Source organism: Lepisosteus platostomus, chromosome 3 (genome assembly GCF_059453375.1).
Source record: "Lepisosteus platostomus isolate fLepPlt1 chromosome 3, fLepPlt1.hap1, whole genome shotgun sequence".
In the NCBI taxonomy this organism is placed as follows: Eukaryota; Metazoa; Chordata; class Actinopteri; order Semionotiformes; family Lepisosteidae; genus Lepisosteus; species Lepisosteus platostomus.
Window position 1 is genome coordinate 65,634,357 of NC_142613.1, and position 20,353 is coordinate 65,654,709.

At 37.0% G+C, this 20,353-nt stretch overlaps 1 protein-coding gene across 2 annotated transcripts in view; it reads left to right on the top strand.

The window, feature by feature from the left end:
- dlgap2a (discs, large (Drosophila) homolog-associated protein 2a) overlaps nt 1–20,353 on the top strand; it is a 416,982-nt gene that overhangs the window by 381,531 nt on the left and 15,098 nt on the right. For both annotated transcript variants that reach the window (XM_088626474.1, XM_088626475.1), the window contains 5 exons: nt 2,721–3,073; nt 7,844–7,929; nt 9,317–9,726; nt 10,106–10,197; nt 18,248–18,400. In XM_088626474.1, the coding sequence (XP_088482600.1) occupies nt 2,721–3,073; nt 7,844–7,929; nt 9,317–9,726; nt 10,106–10,197; nt 18,248–18,400 (1,094 nt within the window). The remainder of the gene's footprint in view (nt 1–2,720; nt 3,074–7,843; nt 7,930–9,316; nt 9,727–10,105; nt 10,198–18,247; nt 18,401–20,353) is intronic.

Sequence of the window (20,353 nt, forward strand, 5' to 3'; positions counted from 1 at the left end):
GACAGCATGGTGAATGATGGTGTAAAATTATATCGTCTCTAGAGCTGTAATTTTACTATATAGATAAGACTTTCTTAGAAAATAAATATTGCAGAGAGAAATAAAGTAAAATATTAGAGTAGGCTAGGGTACAAAATATATTGGAAATAAAACAAAGTTACAGGAACACAGTGGAAACCTCTGCCATTATCTACAGCCACATGTAATATATTTAAGTTTTTTACACCGATGTGTTTTAGACTTTGACTTTCTTATTTGGTATTTTATAGGTTTTGAATTTTTTTAAATCTGATCGAAAACTGTAGCATGCAATGATAAAAGCATGATATTTCACTTCCTTGCCATCTGGTACATATTGAACAGTACAGTAGCTCACCTAAATTTGAATATTCTTCTATAGGGTTCAAACCAATCTGTGGTGTGATACTACTTTAAGAGGTGTCTCTGTTTTTCTTTGAGTCAACTGCATCTTGTTTTCCACAGTTACAATCATTTACAGTATACAATATTTTGAAGTTAGGAATCGATATCTCTGCCTTTTGTTTAGGGCAAAATGTTAAAAATGTTAATAACTAATTTTCCAAAGCTTTTTGATTTTTTTTTATTTCCATTATAAACATTATGAAACATTTAAGTTAGCAATCACAATATATTATACTGCATAAACATTATATACAATGCACACTCTGTATATTCACTGCAAAATGCAAAAATATTTAGACCTTTCCTATGGTGTCTTATTTTGTGATATTACAAAATGATACCAACACATTTTCTTAAACTTAATGTTTTGATTTACTTTAGCAAAAATCCTTAATGCTCAGATTAAAGACTTCAAAGGGTAAAATAAGTTAGAGAAAATATCAACAAAAACTAAATGTGTTGATTGCATAAGTACTGTATTTAGACATGCAAACTCAATATTTGGTGGTAGCACATTGTCAGTAATAACAGTCACAGTGCAGTTTGTGCTCATTCTTCTTTGTAGATTTGCTCAAGCTTTCACAGGTTGCTTAGGGATCACTTATGGGCCACAGGTTTCTAGTTTTTCCACAGATTCTTAATAGGAATAAAGTCAGGACTTTGACTAGGCCACACATTCACTTTCTTATTCTTAAGCTTCCCCAGGGTAGCTTTGACCTTGTGCTTTAGGTATTTATCCTGCTGGAAGGTACATTTTCCCCAGTTTTAGGTCTGAAGCAAGATTTCCTCTTTCCAGTACTTTGCTCTATCTGTATTTTCCATCAGTCCAGACAAGCTTCCCAGTCCCTGCTGATAAGAAGCGGAACAATAATATACTGTTAACACTGCAATGCTTGACAGTAGCGAAGGTGGTGTCTGAGTGATGCACTACTGTATGTTGCTTTAAGATCAGATTGAATATTTTGGATTTAGACCAAAAAGATCCAATTTTTTCTCTAAGTATCATTTACAGTAGGTACGTTGTTGCAAACCAACTGCAGGATTTGAGGTATTGTCTTTCAGTTCCTCCTTTGTGGAGAGATGGAGATGTTGACCCATGGATATTTTCTCCCATCTCGGCCACTGAACTCTGTAACTCTTTCAAAGTTGCTGTTGGCCTCACCCAAGCCAGCTTGCCCAGGCACTCAGTTTGGAGCCTGATTTGGACAGCATCTGTGTCTGGGTGCCTTCCATTTCTCAATGGGTCTTTGATATGGTCTTCATGGTCTTTCAAGAGTCTTATGTACAGTATATTCTCCTCATCGAAGTTGTATTGAAGCAATTCAAAAGTTGAAACTTTGTTTGATATTCACTACCTGTCTGAAGGGTGATGTAGAAATAGGTGTATCATGAGAAACAATATTATTACACAAAGACAGAGGCCATTTGTGTGGCTCCTTAAGGTAGTTTTGTGCACCTCAATTAATTTTGGTTTGCCTCAGCAAAAGGTTTGAATACTTATGCGGTCATGATAGTCCCATATTATATATTATATAATTATATAATATAATATATTATATAATAGTGTCCTTCTTGCATGATTCATTTATTTGTCAATTATACTAGATGATAACATCACGTATAATGTCTTATACAAATAAGTATATTTGTATATGAAAACATATATAAATAATTCAGCAGCAAATCGTCATTTTGAACTATTGTGTATAGAGACATTATGTCAGAAACTATTAATATAAGACAAAATGAATCTGATTAAGACCTCTTTATTTCTAGAACTGAATGAGTCAGTCTCTCCCAGAAAGTCACCCATTTTTCCCATTTAACATTCTCGCTTTTAACTTGCTGTTGTTATCCCTTGTTAATCCTGATGACTAAATATGTATTTTCCTTCTGAAATTCTTAAAATAAAGCGTATACAGTATACCATTATTATGAGTAGTTTATTAGCTGCTAAAGATTAAGAATACTATCCCATTTACACTTTTCATTAATATATTTTTCATCAAAATACCCCAAAAATGTACAAATATTCACAATATTCAAACAACTTGTATTTATTCATCTCATAGTTCAGAGATAAGACATTCGTATTATTTTGCCACGAAAGTCAATGTTTTAAAGCAGTATAAAAAACCTTTATTTACATCATGACTTCATAATGATATTACTTTGTTCAAATCCCACCAGCCATCATTCTCAGATACTGTAGACACATATTCTTATTTACAGTGTCTGTTTGACATATATTTTGGTCACCGGGCGTGTTTCTCAATTTGTGTTCTCTGATCCCCCAGCTGTGACGTACACTCCCAGCTACAAAAAGACACCTCCACCTGTCCCACCCAGGACAACTTCCAAGCCCCTCATCTCGGTTACGGCGCAAAGCAGCACCGAATCCACGCAAGACGCCTACCACGACAGCAGGCTCCCACGGGGAGGTCTGTGGCCCCAGGATGGCAGGGGACTGTACAACTCCACAGACAGCCTCGACAGCACCAAAGCCGTCACCCTCGCCATGGAAACAGCAGCTGGCAAACGCCATGCGTCCACCGATAGCCACACATCTGTCATCACCTGCGACAAGGCCGTCCTGGTGTCCAAAGCTGAGGAATATCTGAAGAGCCGGCGGTCCTCCATAGGGATTCAGGTAACCTGTCATTAACATCTGTTTTGTGCTGGATCTATTTCTTTAAATAGCCTGGAATGAGCCATTCGGCATCGCTGGCTCCAGTAATCCCACACATAACCCATGGGTTCCCAGCATTAATTAGAATTCACCTCATGAAGACATGGCTCCACAGAACGTGCAGCAGAAAAGCTGCAGTATCTGCCAGCACAGCATGGATTAATGTGTCCATCACACACCAGCCTGCTTTCTTTAAATGCCTGCCGCAGTAGTAAATATGGTGAATTAGCACCTGCCTTTTCTGTATTATATCAGTTGCACACTATTATTACAAACACCATTATCTGTTAAGTCCTCTCTGCAGTTTTTTTGCTGTCCAACTTTTTTCTCAGTCGTGAGAAAACAGTTGGACATGAGAACTATTTTCTCAGTCATCATACTAGCTATAGTGTTTGGATGCTTTGGGACTTTTTTCTACTAAGGTTTAACAGCAGATAATGGTTTTGTAAAGTTCTGTAAAGTCTCAATTACCCCTTAATTATTATGCATCAAAGTGGTAACAAGAATGAGTAAAACATTTTATTTTTTAAATAAGGAAAATCTGGAGCTCTTTATATCACATATACTGTATAACTTCTCTCCTTTTTTGGAGAATAACAGTCGAACTGATTATTTTTTTTGCAAATCCAGTAATCAATTAAAATGTATTTATGGACAATAGCATTTATAGCTATTCCAATTTCCAATTTTCTACTTTTGTCTTGTAAAATATACAATGGACTAAAAACACATCAAAATCAGTTAATGGGTGCAGGTTTGAGCTTGGGTCTATCTCCTCAAGACACAGTATGCACAAGCGCTGAAGGGGTAGTGTTGGGATTTGTCAGTCTGGGCTCCAGCAAAATGGAAATGAATTGATAAAATCCATCTGCTGCAAGATGGGGTTGGGATGTGCCTAGATTTTGGTGCTGACTCTGGGCAATTCGGTAAGAACCCTGTCAAAGGGCGCATTAGAAAAGATTGAAAACTGTCCACCCAGTGAACATCAATTCTGAGTAAGTCACTAAGCTCACCCTCAGTATCGTTTACAATACAAATATGTACATGTAAAAGTACTTCAGAAAACAATATACATATACAGTAGCAGTTATTTGTTTATATGGTAAGCTACACACGTTCTGTTAGATCCACATTGTTATAGCAAACATTACTTTGACAGCTTTTCTATAAGTGTTCTATAACGCTCAATGTTTTAATTGGATAAGTAAAATTCTGTTTCTTGCTCTTTACTTGCAATTGCATTTAGCAAAAATACACTAAAAAGTTTTTTTTTTGTTTCATTTAGCTTGAAAGTTAAATAATAAAAATACTACATTTATTAAATCTGTAAATAATGATGTGTGGCCCAAAATGTGGAGGCTAGGTGACCTCAAGGTTTGCTTTTAATTCCTGTTATTCGAACATTGTATTATTATAGATGGTTAACCATCTTCTTTTCTATTTTATTTTTGCTCCATGATGATTATTATTACTTTTCACTATTTAAAACTAATTTTACTGTAAGTCCTGATGGAGATTTATTTTGTTTTCAAGTTTATATGCCCTGGAAGAAATTGCCAGTGCAGAGACAGATGAGACTTTGAAATAAAATTAATTAACGTTTTTACTACACGTAAATCAGGAAAAGGAAAAAATAGACCTCAGTCCCCTTAAGACAGAGTAACATATCCTATTATTTTACAAGCTCAAGTACCTCCTTGACTCCTGGAGACTCTTCATTTTTATATCTGTGTTTGAAAGACATTTCTTGTTGATGTACTGTACTGTAGCTCGGCTGATGTATTTTTAGGCAATTTGTTTAGGCAGAAAAGGAAAGCAGACATGCGGGTTTGTTAGGGTTGTTAGACATGCAGGTTAGGAGTCCAAATGGTCTGGCAAAACATGCCTTGACAGAACTGTGCCTTAGGTGTGGATACACATTTACTAGATGAATCAGAAGCTAAGTAATGGTGGACTTGGTCAGTTTTAGAATTGCAAGGAAGACCAAGCTGCAGGTGTAAGTGGTGTTAGTGGGCCAGTAGGTGGCGCTCTGACTTCTAGCCCAGACTTTCAAAGGGAATGCCCCTTATGGTGACACCAGGGACACAGTACTATACAAGGTGCCACCCTTTAGTGGACACATAAAATACAAGTTCTGACGACTCGAACATTACAGATCCAAAGGCGCTGTTCATAAGAGTAAGAGTCTTAACTGCAGTGTCCTAGTTAAACTGAACTTTGGGCTTTCACAGTCTGAGCTTCCCAAATATCCTCCTCAAATCAAATGTGAATAAAAATATCAGTGGGGCTGGTGCACATAATGACTGCTCTAGAGGTGGTACAGTATATGAAATGGGCCCACACCTATATAAAAAACACTTTGGAATTGTTTGTGATGGAATTGCTGTATAAATCAAGAAATTAAATTGATTAATTTTAGTTTGTTGTCCCAACTGTACTGTTTATTTTGAAGTTTGAAGAAAATTATCAATGACTAGTATGGGTTATATTTCTAAATTATGAATACTATGAATGTTAAAAACAGCTGAGGTTCACAGTTTGCCCAGCTGCTATGGCAGACCTGTCTTTGTGAACAAACCAAGCATTTCATCATTGTTTACAGTATACACAGACACACAAAACAACTATGACAGCTAAAATGTGTCAGGTAACTGTGAAACCCCTTCAGAGATAACCATTCATGTTTAAAGACCTGTTTACTCAGGAGGAGAATCTCTTGATTTAACATGTGAACCTTCACAGATTTGTACCTTAAGCTTCTCTGCTGTACTGCCACTTTAATTTTATGTACTGCAAGCAGTGTTTGTTTAAAGCATTCAAAAGCAAAATAGAAAACTGCTGTCATGACATTGTAGATATTGACCCTGTCGTATTTTAAAATTAAAAGATATTGTAGTTAGCATGCTGCCTTTCAGTGCTGGGGCCCTGGGTTCAATTCCAGACCTGGCGTGCTATCTGTGGTGAGTCTATAGGGTCTCTTCTTGTTCATGTGGGTTTCCTCCCACAATCCAAAACTATACTGGTAGGTCAAATAACGACTGTATTTTCGTCTAGGATTATTTTCATTTCTTTTAAAATTATATATAGTTTATTTCCATAAATGAAAGGAAGAAAAAAAATACAACGTTTTCGGTGGTGGAGCCTTGACACCTGAAGAAGGCTCCACAGCCGAAACGTTGTGTTTTCGTTCTTCTCTTTTCAGCATGGAATAAACCTATTACTTGTTCCTTTGCAGCCTACGCATGCTGACGCAGCTACCCACCTGAATTATTTCCGTAAATGTTTGTCTAGGGATTTGAAGAAAAAAAAAAGCAGTCGTAGACATAGAAACAAAGAAAACAATTGTTAATTGAGATTGAACCTTTTTTATATTTATTAAAAGTATTTTTCCTCTCCCAAATTGTCATTATTCACTTCAGCTTCTTCAATGTAGGATGCTAAAGAAAATCTTTAAAGATTCTCAGAATTATCACTGTACATTACACTGAAGTAGGAAATGTTACCCATTTTTAACTTATATCTAGTATACATGTTTCTGAAAATATTCTCACTTTAAAAAGAGAGATTTTCTGTGTCATAATTGTAAGTAATTGGTGGGGAGTAATCAAGGGGACTACTGAGTATTTATTGCTCAGAGGAAACAGAGAGCCTCATAAAATGAGTCATGCATGGAATATTGCATGAGGCATACAGATGTAACTGGCTCATAAAGCTCTTGTTTAGCACTGGTGGCAATTTGATTGGGATCACTGACTTTCAGGACAAACCCAGACCAAAATCCTGCAGTGCCCTCTTCACATCAAAATTGCTTTCAGCATTTGCCCAAGGAGTCTCTTGACCTCACAAAATAATTTTGTGAAAAAGCAACAAAAAACACCCAATCAGCTTTTTGTCATCATAATCTAATAACAATATTCATAAAATACTTTTTATTTTCTAACACGATGTAAGCAATAATGAATAATACTTACAAGGAATATTTCGAGTCTGGGTTTGTTATGCACCAAATTCTTAATGACACTAATTTTTCATTTAAGATTGATCTTTATGACTCAGTGCATTTCAGCTTAATTAAATTAATTATTAAGACAGGGCACTGTACAGAACTTCAAATATACGCTGTCTGAAACTTAGGAATATCCAAACTCCGAATGTACGTGTGAATAAAAATGCAAGAACAGTACAACAAACTATTCAAGCAATCAGCAAAACATTGCATTACCCAGGCTTGTGTTTGTGGTGCACTGAGTGATGCATGCTTACTACAAATTAACTGGGGAAGCATGAAGATGAGTAGCATGCAAAGTAATTTATTATTCTGACCATCAGTTTTGGAGGTGAAACACCTTAATGGAATTATAAGCTTTGTGCATATGCTTGCACATATATTATTTACAAGCACACATATATTATTTAGAAATTTTCTTGAAATACACTAAAGAAATTAAATTGTTATTATTATAATTGGTGGTAGTATGACATACATTATACTGTTGTTCTGCACTGTAAACCATACAGTATGGCCTACATTTCTTTTCATTTATCCTTTTCTGCAAAACCCTGAAACACAATCCTATCAGTAATTGTTAAACTATTTTGTTTTTTTAACATTGCTGTTGTTCATCTTTCCGCTTGTTTTAAGTAACGCTGAATCTGGGATTTCAGAAAAAAAGGTCTTCGGGTCCTTTTCTCCCATCCGCCAGTCTTTAATGTGGCTTTGTGTTGTATCAGGTGGAAACAGCAACTGATTCGGAATCTGAAAGCAGAGGCCTTCGGGAATATCATTCTGTCGGAGTGCAAGTGGAAGATGAGAAGCGGTAGGTCAAGTGCAGAATCAGTCATGTTCCCAGCAAATGACCTAATTGTTTTATTTAAACACGGTTTTGATAAAAGCCTGTTCTTGGTGAATGTGTAGAAATCTGTCTCTAGTGGGGGCATCATGCCTGATCTGGCTTGAGGGAAACAGACACTTGTTTTTGAACAGCCCAGAAACGTTTTAGTGAGAAAAATGTGAGGAAAGTTTGAAATGCACCAATTTCCAAAAAAACTTGCACACTTTTTCTTCTCACAGAGTTACATTAATTTCTGCTAGACAAGAATTATTATAATGAAATTAAAGAAAAGACAAACAGTGGCTACCAGTTCTGTTAGACGTGTTGCATACAGTAGGTATACAAATATTGCAATACATCAGCTATATTAGCTGATATTTTCAAAACACTTTCTTTAGATATATTAGCATAAGGTATCATTTTCTTTACAATAAACTGAACAGTGTCCCCTGGCTTGTTTTCGTCGCTGACATATTTAAATTCCAAGAGGGTCACACTTTCAAATTACACATCTCAGTGCCGGCATTTCTATTATGTTCCTGATTGATTTTAATTTAAAGCATGCTCAGTTTGATCAAACTGTTCAATAACAAGCAGGTGTAGTTCTCCTCAGTCTGATTACATGAACAGCTTGTAAATCCTAGTGCAAACAGATATATCACTGCATCCAAAAATAGAATAGAAGAGAGCACTCTGATAATTAAACCTTCTTGGATATCACCTGCAGGCTAGCACAGGGGTTCCCAGCCCTCGTCCTCGAGTCCCACACACCTGCAAGTTTTCATACAAGCTGTGCTTAATTGCCTAATTGAGCTATCAATTTATAATGATGAACAAACCCAAAATTAAATGAATTAATTGATTTAACAAGTTGTTTGATTTGTATATTTATGTTTTTTTTAATTGTGGAAATGCGTTTATATGATAACATATATATAATATTTCTTCATGGATTGTAAATTGAAAGAAGAGGTTAGAAAATGGATGGATTTCATTGTAGAGACATGTCAGACATTATTGTATTGTTGCAAAGGAACAAGTAATAGGTTTATTTCATGCTGGAAAGAGACGAAAGAAAACACAACATTTCGGCTGTGGAGCCTTCTTGGGGTGCGAGCTCCACAGCCGAAACGTTGTGTTTTCTTTCGTCTCTTTCCAGCATGGAATAAACCTATTACTTGTTCCTTTGCAGCCTACGCATGCTGACGCAGCTACCCACCTGAATTATTGTATTGTTACCACTGAATATAATATATAAAATAAATGATATTATACATTTATATTAATATAATAAAAAAGGTTTAGTTGAAGGAAGTGAGGAAAGCACAGGTCCCTCTTCCATCCTCTTCCAAATGTTTCCGTCTGTTTTCAGACACGGAAGATTTAAGCGTTCCAACAGTGTCACCGCTGCTGTCCAGGCCGACCTGGAACTGGAGGGATTCCCCGTCACCATGGAGGATAAGGGGCTTCAGTTTGGGGGGTCGTTTCAGCGCCATTCTGAACCCAGCACACCTACACAATACGGTGCTGTACGGACTGTACGAACGCAGGGCCTTTTCAGCTACAGAGAGGACTATCGGACGCCCATCGAGCCCCCCAGCCCACAGCCGGAGCCGTGGCTGGTGGAGGCTGCTCACGAGGTGGGCGAAACAGGCCGGATGTCACCTTGTCGGCGGGATGGCAGCTGGTTTATGCAGTTGCTACACGCCGAGACCAAGAGGATGGAGGGCTGGTGCAAGGAGATGGAGAGGGAGGCCGAGGAGAACGATCTCTCAGAGGACAGTGAGTTCACGTGCCAGAGCTTAGTGCCTGGGTTCAGCTTTTTATTTTTTGTTTTTTAATCGCCCACAACTATAAACATCCAGTAGGGAAAGTTACTCATTCTGGAGGCCAATTAGACTCAAGCGAATAAGAAATTCTACCAAAAAATCTAAATCTGGATACAGTAATGAAAAGGCTATGAAAACATCATTAAAAATAGATTCAGAGGTCTGGGAACGCATAATATGATCACAAGGACAAAAATGTTGAAGGCATCAAATTATGATCGTACAAATCGGATGGTTTCATCTAACTGGGGATTTTACTGACAGAAGTATTCAAATACTATATTGAAATACCAAGCTTTCTCCATCTCTCTCAATATTGTGTTCTCTTTCAGTCCTAGGTAAAATCCGGAGTGCCGTAGGCAGTGCTCAGCTCCTTATGTCTCAGAAATTCCAGCAGTTTTACTGGCTGTGTCAGCAGAACCTGGTATGTGTATTTATTTATACAGTATATGTGTAATATTATATTACAGTTCCATTCACCAACCTACAGCATTTGTTAATACTGCTGTTTTTTATTACTAAGAATGACACAAGTTTCACTTAAACATAAAGCCAACATATACAGTATATGGTCCTGTGCTTCACATTAAGATGAAAAAGTTTGTACATAACTTGTGAGGTGCAGATTTCCTTTTACTACTTGACACCAAAAAAGTAAATAGGTACTATTAAAATAGAGAAATAACAATATTATGTGGAATATTAGCATTTGATTATAATTAACCAAATATTATTTGATTATAAGAAAAGTAAAATAGTAGCTCAGTCTTCTGTTTGTTTTATTTTATGGTTTCCATACTGGGGCGGCTTTTTCTTATAAAATTAATTGTTTCTCTGTTTTAGTAATACATATATTTTTATCTATTTTACAAACTAAATAAGACAGTGGAGAGTAACTGAAATGGTTAGACCATTTCAATATGCAGTATAGCATAGCCATGGATTGAAATATATAGCATGCTTAGTGCTGTGTACAATGAGCACAATAAGCATTCAAACTGAAGATTCATTCAAAATTTAATTTTTTTAAGCATCCTGTCTCCTGATACATGAATCCTGGAAAGCATGGAAATGTGATCAAATGTTTAACCATTAAATAAAATTGATCAAGATATTGATTGAAGATTGAAGATATTTAGAATTACAACATGTGAATCAGTTATTCCAGGTAGCACCCAACCTATGGTTATGTAGGATTTGCCTGTCCTCTGCAAGGAATTTAGTTCATTAAGTTTAGGCATTTTTATTTAAGCCACTCATTCCATAACATAGAAGCTTCTACATCTTTTCTGTTGAATGTTTCCCATATACATTTTTCAAATTCTTAATGTGCTCGAGAGCCAAGCAAGTTTATATTATGATGTAGCATGTGCAGGGAATCAGTCCTTTAACCACTTTCAAAAATTTTATTTTGTTTCTGTCTTATTTTTTAAATGTTTCACAGTTTTTTCTTTCAACAATGGCTTTAAAAATATTTCATTTTATAAAACTAAAACCCCAGCTTTTGTAAGCAACACCTCAGTGCCAGATATTGCAGACAGTATAATATTGACTTCGGTATGTTTTATTTCTACCAAAAGTGAAATTACCAATAATTGTCTTTTTATGATGTATCCAGCCAGCTTGGAATCACTATGAGTTTAAGGCTCTCCTTTATTACTGCAATTGCTGTACTGCATTGAGAGAATAAGGCTGCACACATGCTCCTGCAACACAGTGATAATGAGAGTCATTCATGTTTTATCATGCTGCAGTGTCCACAGTGCACATCACTCACATCACTGCAAGTGTGCAGATGCCTGGCAGGTCACAAGAGGTACTGTTTGGCCAAAATCTGAGAGCGGTCTGCCTCACTAATGGCCATGCAGTGGCCCCACACTGCATGGGGAGTCTCAGATCCTGCTGGTAACTGGCCCAGGTTCGAACCAGCGATGTCTGGTCTGTAGGCTTCAACATGTGCTCTGAGCAAACACCTGAATCACGCAAGTTGTCACTCAAATCACTTAGAAACCACTCAAAATTCAATACAGAACGCAGTGTGAATATTTAATTACAGGAACAGTTATTTAGGTACAGCTGTTAAAAAACTCTCCCATTGTTTGTACAGTAAACACAGTGTATATTTTTTTAATTTAAGAATAGATGAATGTTTCACCTTCTGCCATTAATAATACTAGACGCAGTTTTCTTTTCTTGAACAAATGTCTTGTTTTGCATGAAAAAAAGAAACACCAGATATGAAATTATACCATATATGGAAAATGGACTGACAGAATACGAAAAAAAAGAGGGCTAATTAAAAATCTAAGAGAGAGTGTCTGGCCATATTGACAACTGTACTTATATCCACATTTTATATTTTCCAAAGTATTATTTTATTTTGAATTCAGTTAATACATACTGTATACTGTACCTGTACATCTTTTTTTACTAATTCTCTAACATTAGTCTTACATAATATGTACAGTCTTAAAGTCCAGTTCTATTTCTACTTATATCAAAGATAATCTCAAATAGTTTCACTTATAAAACATTATTTCCAGAATATCTGAGAAACTGAAGTTGCCAAATAAGAAGCTTAAGAAGTAGCCTGCCCTAATTACGTTTGCTCATTTAAGCTGGTTTTATCTAATATTTTAAACCCTGATTTAACTTGCTTGAAAAGAGAGCTGAGGCTTCAATTCTCCCTTGAGATCGTGGATGATGGATTAAGTCACACATTAACACAGTCACAGTTGATACAGCTTAAATTTCATTCTGTCCTCAAAAGTGTCAGACTGTGTTATTAGAGCAGTCACTCTGTGAAATAAGTGCCTGGTTATGACAAAGTAATTTGAAGGCGAAGGTATCAAATGAATGAAAATGTCTTGTGTTATTTGAATCTCCGAATGATATACATGCAGATTTAACTAGATATTGCATGTTCTTAGACCATTTCTGCTTTGCTTATTTTATAAATCTGATATTCCTAGCAAAGGGAATCGCACATCTGGTCCAGTCTGCATTCTGTAGATTATTGTACATCGACGTGTCATCTTATTACCAGTTAGCAGAGTAGCTTATTATATTCACATTCAACTTTATGTTTGAATACGTACAAATTACCTATGTTTTTGCATACTTCGAATTTCAGGAAAATAATTGTGATCCATTTAATTTATACTGAGCAACAGCCTGCGACAAATTCAGAAAGCTGTTAACAGGAAAAAGCTAACTTTTGTGCAACACTGACAGACATGACATTGGTAATTTCATGATACTGGAATGCTCAAGAGGGGGTCACTGTGAAGGTCACTGGCTAGGAGCCTGTGCCCACACTGTGATACACTCCTTGCACCAGGTTCTAGACGCTGCCTTGTGGGATTCCATCCTGTGTCTTTCATAGAGTCTGGACATATGTGTGTGTGTATACAGTATGTCAGGCCACTGGTGTTCACAAATGTTCAATAGGACTAACGTCTGACAAATGTCAGGAACAGTTCTTACCAGGCCCTATGCGGACGACACGATCCGGAAGGTGAAGAAACAATAGGGAAAAATATCATGCAGGAGTGGGTCAGGAGACAGGGGGGCGTGTCCGAGGTGAGCAGGTGTCCAGGGGAAGTGAGTCCAGGCAAACAATCCAAGCATAAATCCAAAAGGGAAATCCAAAATGGGAGGCAGAGTCCAAGACCAGGGGATCCATCCAAAGTAATTAAAAACCAGAACCGGGTCGGGACCGGTGGGACAGGGAATCAGGAACAGGAAACTAAAACCATAACGGAGCCAGACGCGGCAGGACCCCGGGCTCTCACGAAATGGGATTCAATGAGAAGCGCTGGGCAAACACCTGCGTCTGGCTTTAAAGGTGGAACTAAAGAGGGGCTGGAATAACGAACAGGTGTGGGGAATGGGACAAAACAAGGAAGGGCTGGAGCGCCCTTAAGAGGAGGAGTAACGATCGTGACAACAAATAGGGCTCCAAGACATAACTGTCACATTTCCAGTTCATGAGAAAAATGTTGTGATACAAGCAGCTGAAGGTACTGTATGTACTATAAGTGCATTGTCATGCTGGAATGTTGTGATATCAGTACGTACCCATGGGAAGGTCTGTTTAGTGAGGTCCCAGGACTTGCTCAGTACAGTGCCATGCATTTAGATTACTATCAATAATAAGCTGAATAGTGACTACACCTGTCCAGACCATCACACTTCGACTTCCCCCTCCCTTGATTAGTGAAACACAATAATTAACAAATTGTTCTACACATCTGTGCTATATTCACTGATGTTCTTGTGGGTGGACTACAACCTGCTTCAGCAAGACGTTGGCTCCACTGCTGGTAGGGATTTTTAATGACCACAGAGAGTCAGGAACTCAGTTTCATTTCTCATCCGAAGGACGGCGCCTTTTTACAGTATAGTGTCCCTATCACTATACTGGGGCATTAGGACCCACACATACCAGGGGGTGAGCGCCCCCTGCTGGTCTACTAACACCTCATCCAGCAGCAACCTTAGTTTTTCCCAAAAGGTCTCCCATCCAGGTACTGGCCAGGCTCACGCCTGCTGAGCTTCAGTGAATTGCCAGTTGTGAGTTGCAGGGTGATATAGCTGGTGGCAGCAATTTAATTGATCATTCCTTACTGACTGTAATACACTTCAGTGATTCTGTTGTAAAACATGGAGCATATTGGTCCTTTTCTCTGTTAACTCTTTCTTCATTTGCACCAGGCTTGGCATTCAAAAGGTTAAACCACCTCCACATCAACTCCTTATCAGCAACTGTGGTCACGTAGTGCTTTTTCAACAGTCAGAATCACTGAAGTGTATTACAGTCGGAAAGGAATGATCAGTTAAACAAAATAATGCTAAAACGTTTCCTTAATATCCATGTAATCAGTTTTCACTGCATAAGGGGTGGAATGGAGGCACAGTGGTTAGCATTACTGTGTCACAGTTCTGGACCCCTGGGTTCAATGGCAGATCTTGGCTATACATTCTCCCTGTGTTTCCTCAGGGGGCTCCAGTTTCCTCCCACAGTCAAAAGTCATGCTGGCAGGTTAATTAGCTCCTGGGAAAACTGGTCCTGGTGTGAGTGTGTGCATGTCTGTGTCTGTCTGCCCATCAGGGTGTACGATGCCTGGTGGTCACTGCTTTGCTCAGATAGGCTCTGGGTTCTCCACATGCCTGAATTGGAAAAAGCACTTAGAAAATGGATGATGAATGCATACTGTAAGTAAAATGATGAGGTTTTTTTATGCCCAGCGTGTATTCTTCAACACATTGAGTCTGTTGCAAAAAAGAGGATAGAAACAGATGTGTTAGTACTCAAGCAAGAGTATTCTGTATCATTGACAAAACTGACAATGGGCAGACCTCAAAGTGAAAATCATCTTTGGGCGTAGGAAATACTGGAACTACTAGCTCAAAATCCCTGGAGACAAATATGACCACGAAGAAGGCCTCCTTTAAGATATTTGGATAAGATACGATACGTTAAGGAAGACAACCAAAGACAAATGTGATACAGCATACAGTACTGTATATCTCAGTGAACTCTTTACCACCATTCTGGTATCATGCCATCATAAGACAATTTATTTAGCTGTGTGATACTTGGCAAAATCAATCAATTGCTTCTGCCAATTTGCAATTTTCTTAAATCAAACCAAAACTTCAGGACCCATATCTTTTATTAGTGCAACAGTAAAAAAAATGAAGTAACAACATACGCCGAACACATGTTTAGGAACATGCAAGAACTAAAATCAAACTGGAACAAAATATTAGTCTGTTACTCTTTAGGAATGATGAATTTTCTAAGTATTTTTAAAGGGACGTAGTGACTTCCTCTTTCACAGGATCATAAGACAGACCTAGTGATCGTCTGATTCAGTTACATAACAAAGAAAATGTTTTTGTTCTTATTCAGTGACCTCAATTCATGATCAATCCACAAAACCTATAGAGGTCTGTGTGGTTTTGTTTTTGTTCATTCTTATAGTCTCCAAATGAAAGGGTATTAATTGACATTCCAATTAGTTACACCATGATCTTCAAAAGCAGGAGAGTCAGACACAAAAACACATTACAATAATCTGACAGTGTATTACATATATCATTTCTTTTGTGATATAGTATAATGCCTGCATTCAAAACATTTGGAACAACATTGAACAACACGTCAGAATTCTGGATACTCTCTACAATGCAGATTCAAACATACTGTAGATGGACCCGATATTTGTAGTTGTCATTGAATCAGTATGAACCTAGTATTAATAATCAACAAAATGAATCCAATATCCTTCTTTAATTCACAAGCAGAAGAGAACAAGTATTGCCCTGCCAAAATACCTTGACCTATGTGATTCTACTTAAAAATTGTCTCTGTAGTCTGTTTTCTCTGACCCTTTTCTAATTAAACAGTACCCTTTAATGTAATGGTGCAGTTATGTATGTCAGTCATTTCTTTAATAAGTCAGCATACATTACTATACAACAATATCACTTGTACAAATAATTAAATCTGAATCACCTTTATTTGTCAAGTACTGTACTGTGGATTTCATGTACAATGAATTTACTCTGGTATACTTGGTGTTCAAAAAACATTATACTTTACATACTGTATACCACACACAAACAAGTCAACATACATCATTAAGACAGTACACATACTGCATAACTTGGAATTCTGGTTAAGCAAAAAGACAGCCCTAGCAACGAAGCTGTTCAAATACAGGTGGTTCTGGTTTTAATGGTCTGGTAGTGTCTTCTTGAGGGAAGTTTCTGAAAAAGGTTGTAACCTGGGAGGGGTCATCAGCAATCTTTCCTGTCTGCTTGTTTGCTCTGTAAAGTGTATGTATTCAATAAACAAAGGATTTTCTTTAACACGCTTTTCACATTGTTTAGTTAATCATCTACTGTACAACAGCTAAGGAATTAAAGAGTTCACTTCTGCTTGATATGATCAATTTTACTAGTACTTCAGGGACAGCTATGTAAATCCAGACTGCTCCAGTCTGGAGCTGAATTAAAAACAGTGCACATAATTCTAGCAGGTTTGCAAATAGTATAGTAATCCATAGTACGATAGTAAACAATATTGTCCATCCGAGCCATGGATATATAATTGTATCATTAATATGTCAGAAAAGTAAAAGAGTGTCTTGTGATAGTTGCTGTGGACAACAACAAAAAACTGTGAAACTTAAAGTATGAATTTCCTATTAATTAATATAATTTCTAATAATTATCTGAATCTTTTTGAATTTTTTTTACTGCATTTATTTCTGCTAAATCTATTCACACCCAAATCTATCCTGTCACCCAAACATACAATACAAAAAGACTTTGCCTTGCCATGTACAGTACAGTATGTAACTAAAAAAATAGCTGATAGAGCCATCTAGTGTTTTTTAATGGAAGTGGGCCTCAAATTTCCTGGGAACATTTAGAAATACGGTAACCACTCTTATTTCACATTAAACCCTTTCTAAGAAACTGTGTACATTTCTTCTGTGCTCAGCCTCATTTGTCTTCATGGTCTAAAACGTCATGGTATAAAACAGAAGTTCAGGAGGAAGTCAAATTCTAATCTTGCACTTCCTTTCTCCCATGTATGAACAGTCATTGGCTGCCTCAGACCTCCACACTTTGTTTCTAGCAATAGAAACAGTAAGGGGGGTTGTGAGAGCACTAACCTTTGGTCAGGACTTTCATTTTCTCAGCCAGTCAAATTAATACCAAAGTAAAAAGTACATTATCCCTTTACATTTGGCACCTTGTTTCGTCGTTGTTAGAATTTTGACCGAACTACTGAAATGAACATTCGGTTCTGTAAAACGCCACTCACTGCGCTTTGTCGCATTTTTTAGACAGATGTTTATCTTGTGTTAATTTTTTTGGGGGGTGGGGGATATCTTCTTCTGAGCTTACATTTGAAGTTAAGCTGCTTTAGCTAAAAAGAATTGGGACCACTACGGGAACGTGGTGGCACATGGCTAGCATTGCTACCTCACGGCACTGGGGCTCTGGGTTCAGTTCTGGATCTGGGGTGCTATCTGCTTGAAGCTGGTTTGTTGGTTGGGAAACAAACAACATTTACCTGCTTAGAAGGCAGCTATGCTCACCACTCTACCACCAATGTGCTATCTGCTTGAAGTTTGTACATTCTCCCTATGTTTTTAAGTGAGTTTCCTGTTGGTGTGTGTATGTCTGTGTCTCTGCGTGCCCTGCAATAAACTGTTGTCCTGTCCAGGGTGTATCCCCTTTCCTTGCTGGGATAAGATCACCTATAACCCTGTATTGGATTTTGTGGTTATCTACTATACACTTTTTCAAATCCAGGTCTAAACACAACAGAATATGGTTTCAGAGATTTTAAAAGCTTTGACCTTTTTTCGGAGATTAGAGAAAACAATGACATCATGGAAAATTGCTGTACATTTAATGTTTTAATGTTCTGTAATTCATCTTCTTGGTAGGATCCCAGTGCAATGCCCAGACCGACCTCTCAAGATCTAGCAGGATTCTGGGACCTTTTGCAGCTTTCCATTGATGATGTCAGTATGAAGTTTGACGAGCTACAGCAAATCAAGAACAACGCCTGGAGACCCATCGAAAGTCCAGAAAAGAAGGTTTGTCTAAAAACATCTGTTATTCCAAGTTTGTCTGTGCTTACAGACTGTTTCTAATATTGCTTGCTTTGAGCATTGATTTCTTGTGGGTTTCAATCATGAAATAATTATCTTATGCACCACTACACTCAAACCTGGAAAAATACAAAACAGCTTGTTGGAAGAGATGACAATTCAGTCAGTTCACACTCAAGGGTCATGGGACAAATGTTGACCGTTGGTGTTTATTTAAAGCCATTGTACAATCAAACATTTTCAAGTCTTGTTTAGTAACACAGAGGATGATGGGTCTACAGGAATGCTACATTTAATTGGATCAGTCTGACCTTAACAGCATGACATGCTACATTCAGCTATGATAAGAGGGATAGTTAAATATCACACAGTATCACACTCACACAGCTACAGATCCTTCTCAAATGTCATGAACTCACAATTTTGCTTCACTGTTTATACTGAATTAGGAAAGGTCATGTGGATAGGATTTGTTCTGTATTATTGATCCCCTGTGACAGGCATTCAGTATTCTTGTGTGCCTAACTTTACTGTAGAATTACCTCAGAATATAGTACAAGCCAAAATGTTACTTTTTCATATAACCACTTACTATATATATGCGCCCTGAGTTCTGCAGTTCTGCTGCTAGGTATTCTCAGTTTGGTATTCATTTGAATGAGGCAGAAATAAACAGCAATAGTAGGGAAACAAAATGGTTAAATTAGAATTGAATTCTGTAAGACCAGATGTCTATTTTGTCTTGATGAGCTTTTTGTTGATTTTCATAAAGATTCATCTTTAACTGTAACATTTTTACTATTTTTAAATTGTTTTCTTATGAATGACAACTTTTTTCATCTTGTTTCTTCAAAAAATGTTGAATGTCCCTTCAAATTTGTACACAGAAATGTGTGTTAAAAGTTCTTCAAACTTGATCGTGAATTTTATATTTATGATAGCCTAAGGTATTTGAAAGGTGTTGGTATTGTAACAATTTTCTCATTTTACATGGGGAGTGCATTCCGGTAACATGTACTATACAGTACTATACATACTATGGATGCATTAGGTCAGAGCATCTTTTGGCCTTTTGTTTTCAGTGAATCTCTGATACAGTATACTGTAGTGTAAAACTACAGATACAGTAACTGAAAACACTACTTTGCCAGTTCATTAGTGAAAGAAAGTCCCTGATTATAATTGCATGCTAATTATAACTGTTTAAATTGCTCAAATTCTCAGCTTGAGTCAATACATAACAAATTGCATATAAGTGTGTTTTCTTACTTAGCTTGTATTTACTCAATGTTAAACAAAGCATTCCTCTGCCTCTCATAGGAACTACGGCTCCTGCTTATGATGTTACAGTATATACTGTACATGCATCTTCAATATTGTTTCTTGAACATTTTTATTTGTACTAGAATCCATCAAGGCTTGATGAACTGGAGCTTTTTAAAACAATATTCAGAACAGTAAAACTACATATTGTACATTAATCAACTTATTGTAAATTAATGTAGGTGTACAAAACTACCTTAATCAGCCAGACAATTAGTTGTGTGCAATAATAGTGATTCATATGATTTCAGAATAAATACATTTATTTATGCAAGATTTCTCAGTCAGGTAGTGAATTTTAAATGCAAAGATAAAACCATGAAGGCCAACAAGCTTGCAGGTCAACACAGGGATCAGACTGTATAAAGGCATAGATCAGGAGAAGAGTATAAAAACATTTAAAAGACCTGAAATATCGCTGTGCATGTTGATGCCAATCATTTAGAAGTGGAACTTTTTTATCTAAAAGCAAAGCATTACACCTGATGGAAACCTAACATATTCAGCATACTTATGCCACCAGCATATTTCAGTTTCTTCTATTTAGTTTTTACTTTTGTATTTGTCTTAGTCTGAGCACTTACTGTAGGTATTGAATAATATATTAAGAAATGC